Source organism: Microcebus murinus, chromosome 21, assembly GCF_040939455.1.
Source record: "Microcebus murinus isolate Inina chromosome 21, M.murinus_Inina_mat1.0, whole genome shotgun sequence".
NCBI lineage: Eukaryota > Metazoa > Chordata > Mammalia > Primates > Cheirogaleidae > Microcebus > Microcebus murinus.
This window is the reverse complement of record NC_134124.1, coordinates 1299858-1306179: the sequence shown is the minus strand read 5'-3', so window position 1 is coordinate 1306179 and position 6322 is coordinate 1299858. Positions and strand designations below refer to the sequence as shown.

Here is a 6322-nt window from a genome sequence, read left to right as displayed (position 1 = left end):
TGATTTCTACAGTTATAATCACTTGAAATGTGGCTAGTATGAGGAATAGAATTCCTAATTTTATTTCATCTTATTTAAATCCTATATATACTGTAAGGACAAGATGCTTCAGTATGGAAAATTAGATATTTGATATCTTTGTTAAAAGTCAGATATCTCTTTTTTATGGTTGACAAAACTTGAGACATGGAATATTAATATAACTTTGCCTACCTCTATTGAATAGTAACTCTCATCCTACCTTACATAAGCTTTTTTTGATAATAAGTCCTATTTCTAAACATTTAAGTTTCATTCTGACTAGGCATTTGTTAATTTGTGAAGTTCAAGATTACAGTTATAGAAATTTAAATCCTCTTGTAGTCATAAATGAAAATACAAGAATGCAAAAAAGGTGCAAAGGAAAAACCAACCAGGATAGAAAGACGACATTTATTGAATCAAAATCAATACTTTATTTTTAATATCTACAAGCCAACACTGAACTCACTTTATTCAAGGATGAACACAATGTACAAAAAAAGTATGCTTATATTATAAAAATAAGTCAATTTTATCTTCTGGGTGCTGAGCAGAAGTCATTTTAACTAAAATCAAGGCAAACTTGTTCTCTATAATGAAACTGCTATAATTTAATAACAAAAGTGAAAGCTAATGTGCTCAACAAAGTATTTTTAAAGGCCCACTGATATTGCTGCACTGGAAATGCTGAGCCCAGTGTCAACTGCCGTCAACATTTCTGCTCACTGGCACCAGCAGTTCGTGCCCACATCATGGGAAAGTACCTTTTACAGAAAACAGATCACTGCTAACAGAATCCGTGTGATTAAGTCTTCATTAGGCTTCCCTTGCTTAACAGTTGTTAGCATATATTTCAGCAAAGTATTAACAGTATAATAAATTTCGAGTAGTAAAATCCTAATTAGCTTCAATTTAAAAATGAGATACACTGCTATGGGGAACAAATGAGCTCCCAAGATTTACAAGCAATTCCATTTATGAATGTGGAAAGCTGCCTCTCTTCACACTCTCAAATCTCCCTTTTTTTGTAATTTTCTTGATTTTTCTGGCACTTTTTCCCAGGCACCATTGGCATGTGTTCTTGTACACAACGTAGTTATTAACTGTGCCTGTGGAGTTAGTGGCAGCTGCAGAATAGTTACAGGCTAAAAAGCCCAGCTTTTGGCTTGCCCGTGGAGAACACTCGCTGTCCTTGGAGCAGCAGGAAAGACAGCGATTGGAAAAGAGAATAAAATCAAATCATAAGTTGGGAAAAAGGGCCCATGGTTCCCTGTATTGCAGTTCCAGGAGTTATATGACAAATAGAAAAACTATACTAAATTTAAACAGTCAAAATAGAAGTAAATTAAATAGCATCAATCTGTCTTTTAAAGGAGTTTGCACACAGCAACATCCTGGCAAGTAACTGACCCTGGCTGAGCAAAATGACAACGGTACTCAGGCAAATTCCAGAATGCCATGTCCACACAGTAAGTTAAAGTTTATAAGTTATTATACAAACTGTAAATTGCCTATTTTGAGGAGTCCTTATGTCTCTCCTTGACAGATTCTCTCTGGGCTTGGGACTGAGGCAGGTGCAAAATACAAGGTGCCCCACCGGACTGGCTAAATTAAATTCAAAAGAATTGGGTTCAGAGAAGTGCTTTCATGTTTTGGCTACATAAACCTAACAACCTAACATTTATTCAGTTACCAGTTTCATAGAACTTGGGACTAAGGTAAGGTAAAAGGTATAAATGAAAGCAGATGAGAAAATGATCACTATTCCTTTAATTACCTAATTTCTTATAGCTCTGTAAGTTTTCAAGTAAGCCCCATTTGTTGCATGAAATTTTTAATCTTACCAAATGTAGTTAGAAAGGCCTGAATTGGACATAGGATTTAAACATTTTAATGAACACAAACCACTGACTCACTCAACACTACAGTCTAAGAGCGAAGAAGAAACCTTTACAAAAATATATGAATACACAAAATTTGTTGAGGACAAACATATATTGGAACCTGAGCAAAAGCTTCTCACCACGTTGGTGGTTTTTTCACTGGCAACAATTTAGCCAGGTCGGTGTGCTGCTCTTGGCAACTTCCATGCCCCCCCAATACAGAAAAGCCAAGGACTCCAGAGGTGTGCAGTTACAGTACTGGACAGAAGTTCAACAAATTGCTACTGGAAACAACTGGATACCATAATATTAAATATAAAAACAAAGATAAAAGTAAGTACACAGAGAATGAACAGCTAATAAGATGCTCAGAATCAGACTGGAAGAGTATTACCACAACACGCAGATACACAACCACACCTGTTACAATCACAGGTCCTTGATCTCAAAATAAATATATTGAACATTTACAACAGAATGAATGCCTTATGAATGCAAGCTTTTTCTTTTATTGCAATTCTAAAATAAGCTACAAGTTACCTTTTTCTGTGAAGATGATGTGCCTTGGTGCCACAGCTAAACTTTCTGTATCTAATAGCAGCAGTATCATCAGCCCAGGGCATCCCATGGGCTCCCATCAAAACAACTTCATAAAGCATGCAGATAATCTATTCTGCTGAAGTTTCAAAAACAAAAATGATCATTGTGCTTGTGGGTCTGTCTCATACCTTCCAAAATATACATAAATGGTGGTAAGTTAGCAAATAATAGCAGGTCCTTCCTTTCTAATAAAATGATAAAAGGTAGAGGGGTTGGCGGTGAATAGAAAACATTTTAAAATTGAAAAAAGTTGCAAAATGGTTTTAGCATTCACACAAAAATCATGCGAAGATCAGATCCATATTGATTAAACATTTAGATATTCAGCTACAATCCAAAGAACTCTGTCCATGAGTCCAAGGCATGCATGCCAGCTGAAGAAAATGCAGGATTCGTCTGACAGTATCTTCCTCAGAGCAGAACAGTAAAGTGTCACTGGAGTAATCACAAGAGGGTGAACAGATGCCATCACACTTCTTTTTTATAATTAAAGAAACCACAATCACAAGACCAAAAAAAAATTATAGAATAGTGGACAGAGGAAATATAGAAATTCACAATGACCTATAAAACCAAAAGAAAAATTCAAATTATTTTTATACTCTCAGGGTTCATCCTCTTTAAAAGTAGTCTTTCTGTTATTTGAAAAGTTTATAATGAACTATTTATAAACACTGTGTTAACTCTAAAATTATTTATAATTTCACTCACTTAAAGTTCTAAATAAAGTAATTGACTTTCCCAGTAAGCTTATTTTTAACCCCAAAAATTAATTAACCATGGTGTCAGCTATTTGTTGGTCTTAAGGTCCCAGTCCCTGAGGCACTCACTGGAGAGGGGACCCGGGGTTATCCTGCCTTCGTGTCCACGAGCTGCATCTGCACATTGGCAGACATGCCCCCGCCGTAGCCCCCCTTGGACTGCATCTGGTTCTGGATGGAGCTGACCTGAAACAACAGAACAAAATGGAGTCGGGAACTAGGTTCAGTGCAACTAAGTGATTCTTTTTCCCAACATTTTAGCTGGGCTGCTTTTTTCAGAAGGGTACTTTTATTGAAAAAAAATGTTATTTTTTATAGGCTTAAAATTTTCTGGTTATGAGGGCAAATGGTGAGGCTAGTAATTACAACATGTTTTACAACTCCTGCTTCCCCCTTTCTCTACTTCCCAGTTACTAAAAATCTGTTTTACAATTTACAAGGTACTTGTAACAGTAAAAATACACAGATCAACTCAACTTTCTATTCCTCAATCTCAAATATCTTTACAGATACCTCACAAATATGATCACCTCAATTGCTTAGAAAATAAGAATGAATGAAACTAGACCAGCCAATGATAAATCTTAAAAGTCTATGGTAAAATTTACAGCCTTAACATGGTCTGATAAAAAAAAGTCCAAGAATCCAAACTGTACTCACAGCTTATTTATTAACATTGTAACTGGGTAAACAGGCTTCTTACCTGTAAAGTGGTTAAAGATGATAACCTCTCCTAACCATAGTACAAGGCTGTTTGCTCATAAATTGTGAGATATATATATGCTAGAATATTTTCTTTTTGCTGAAACAACAGCACATAAAGTCATTTGCAAACTGTGAAGTACTTTCAGTGTATCATCATTATTCCAATCTTAGGTCGTATAAATTAGAAGCAGTATGGAAGCAAAGAATCAGAGTCAGGCTAAACTGGTAGGAGGACCACCAGCAATAAGATTCTGGAGGTGATGGTCTAACTGTGAAGAGAGTCCAAGCACTGGTAGTCCCCACCCTTTTTGGCACCAGAGACCAGTTTCATGGAAGGCAATTTTTCCATGGACTGGGGGTAGGAGAGATGGTTTGGGGATGATTTAAGCATATTACATTCATTGTGCAGTCAAACCTCTCTGCTAAATGATAATCTGTATTTGCAGCCGCTCCCCAGCACTGGTTCGTGGCCCAGGGATCAGGGACTACAAGTGTTAGGGTATCATATGGAATCAGTTCAAAGGGCCCCTCACACTGCCACCATATCTGGAGGGGGCAGAGGTGAATGGGGTACCAGACATTTAGTAAATCTACTCTGCAAACACTGAGCAGTCTCTGTAACATAAAGCACAAGTGAGGTGCTTTCTCACTGGTGATAATGAGTCAATATGTTAAATGCTGTATGTTAAAATAAAGTAATAAGACTTGGTCAAGTCATTTTTGGAGTTAGGCAGGTTTAAATATAATGATAGCAGAGAACAATAAAATGTAAAATGCATAGTTTACTTAGATCAAAAGGGTTTAAATGAGAAAATGTGTTTCGCTTGTAAATGGGTACTTTTTTACTGATCTGGCAAATCTGCTTATGTGGAACATCTTATTCCAATAGTATCATATAATAAGGTGTTACTATAATATATATATTTACATTAACCAAATGACTACTTTAGGTAAGAATATATGAAAAAGAAACTGCAATCTACAGACTTATTTTTTTAAGTAAACTTGCTCAGTTAATAAATTCACTAACTGCCCCTTCATAGTAAATAACATCACATTTACAAGGCACAAACTTGATTTCAGCCCTGATACCAAATAATTTTCCACCTAACATGCCATGTTACCGTTTATAGATATTTTAAGCTTACTTTAAAAACAACAGTATCGTTATGTTTTTACGTTGTTCATTTATAATGCCACATAGATTCTAATTAAGAAAAGTATTTTTCCTACAAAAGTCAATTCTTCAATTTCAAACTAAAAGGTTCAGATTCTATAATACGTAACCTTTCGGTGTTGAGACTGAATGTATTACTGACTATGATACACAATAGGGTTGTGTTATTGAAAGGGTCACAGAAATCCTTTCTGGCAATAAGTTAGTATAAAAGATAGTCTTGGGCCGGGCGCTGTGGCTCACGCCTGTAATCCTAGCTCTTGGGAGGCCGAGGCGGGTGGATTGCTCAAGGTCAGGAGTTCAAAACCAGCCTGAGCAAGAGCGAGACCCCGTCTCTACTATAAATAGAAAGAAATTAATTGGCCAACTGATATATATATAAAAAATTAGCCGGGCATGGTGGCGCATGCCTGTAGTCCCAGCTACCCGGGAGGCTGAGGCAGAAGGATCGCTCGAGCCCAGGAGTTTGAGGTTGCTGTGAGCTAGGCTGACGCCACGGCACTCACTCTAGCCTGGACAACAAAGTGAGACTCTGTCTCAAAAAAAAAAAAAAAAAAAAAAAAAAAAAAAAAAAAAAAGATAGTCTTGGAAAGAACAATATATTTAGAGGAAAAAACAAATCACAAGTGATTGGACCATTCGATAATACAGTTCAGGCAAGGCTGTTTCACAAGCATCAAGCCATGCTCATAATTCTAATTGCTCAGTTCTTAGGACAAACTTAAGAGACACTATTTTTTTTGGATTAATACCATATCTACTTACAGTTTTGTCTTATTTACACTATTATTGCACAGAATATAATTTCTCTCACAGAGCCAGGCTTATCAAGTTAGAACTACCAGTGATACTTTAGGATACTTACTACAGACTGAACACCCCCCCTCCTTCCTAATAGCAAGAACTCAATGCTCTGTGAGAGCTAGATGCTGAGTACTGCTTTAGAGACAAGAAACTCATATGTGAAATGATTACCAAAAATCTTTGGGAGACACATTTGGTTCTAAAGCTAAACTGCTTCATAAAAAGTCCACTTCGGAGCACAGAAGGCTGCCTGCAGAACGCAGTATAGAACTTTGACAACAGCTGAGGTCCCATCCTAATCCTGCATCTAAGCTCGAGAGGCAGACAGGGAAGCCCTGCAGAGCACAGTCCTGAAGTTCTACCTGAACTAC

General features: G+C 36.8%; 1 protein-coding gene across 1 annotated transcript in view; it reads right to left on the bottom strand.

Moving 5' to 3' along the window:
* Nucleotides 1–431: 431 nt before the first annotated feature.
* CDC42SE2 (CDC42 small effector 2) overlaps nt 432–6322 on the bottom strand; it is a 98737-nt gene continuing 92846 nt past the window's right edge. Inside the window, exons 5-6 of the mRNA XM_012762105.3 lie at nt 3335–3451; nt 432–3068 (exon numbers count right to left, since the gene is read on the bottom strand). Coding sequence (XP_012617559.1) covers nt 3353–3451 — 99 coding nt within the window. The 3' untranslated portion in view covers nt 432–3068; nt 3335–3352. The remainder of the gene's footprint in view (nt 3069–3334; nt 3452–6322) is intronic.